At 63.3% G+C, this 431-nt stretch overlaps 1 protein-coding gene across 1 annotated transcript in view; it reads right to left on the bottom strand.

The window, feature by feature from the left end:
- MSI1 (musashi RNA-binding protein 1) overlaps positions 1-401 on the bottom strand; it is a 30,989-nt gene extending 30,588 nt beyond the window's left edge. Inside the window, exons 1-2 of the mRNA XM_009330813.1 lie at positions 324-401; positions 126-210 (exon numbers count right to left, since the gene is read on the bottom strand). Of these exons, the coding sequence (XP_009329088.1) occupies positions 126-210; positions 324-352 (114 nt within the window). The 5' untranslated portion in view covers positions 353-401. The remainder of the gene's footprint in view (positions 1-125; positions 211-323) is intronic.
- Between the last annotated feature and the right edge of the window lie 30 nt (positions 402-431).

Below are 431 nucleotides of genomic sequence, written 5' to 3'. Positions count from 1 at the left end.
GTCCCGTATCAGGAACCGATATTTTACAACCTCTAACGGGAAATCAACCCCCGCAATCGACGGCTGCCCCCACCCCAGCCGCTCCGCCGGCAAATGCACCCCTGAGATGAGAGAAGTCATCTCACCGTCTTGGAGTCCAGTTCATGTCTGGATTGGGCCAGGACCTTGTCGACGCCAGCCTGGTCCATGAACGTGACGAACCCGAAGCCCCTGAGCCCCGCAGCCCGGGCAGGAGAGGGGATGCGGAGAGAAGAGAGAAAGTTGGTTAAAGTGGCGGCCGGGCCGCGGCGGGGGCGAAGGGAGGCGCGGGCCCGGCCTCTCACCTGGATCTCTTTGTCAGCGGGTCCCGCATCACCAGGCACTCCTTCACCTCGCCGAACTGGCTGAAGTACTCCCGCAAGCCCTCTGCAAGCACAGCGCCCACCGTTGGG

This window comes from Pygoscelis adeliae, unplaced genomic scaffold (genome assembly GCF_000699105.1).
Source record: "Pygoscelis adeliae isolate BGI_AS28 unplaced genomic scaffold, ASM69910v1 Scaffold358, whole genome shotgun sequence".
Taxonomy (NCBI): Eukaryota; Metazoa; Chordata; class Aves; order Sphenisciformes; family Spheniscidae; genus Pygoscelis; species Pygoscelis adeliae.
The sequence above is the reverse complement of the archived record's forward strand: the minus strand, read 5'-3'. Positions and strand labels throughout refer to the sequence as shown.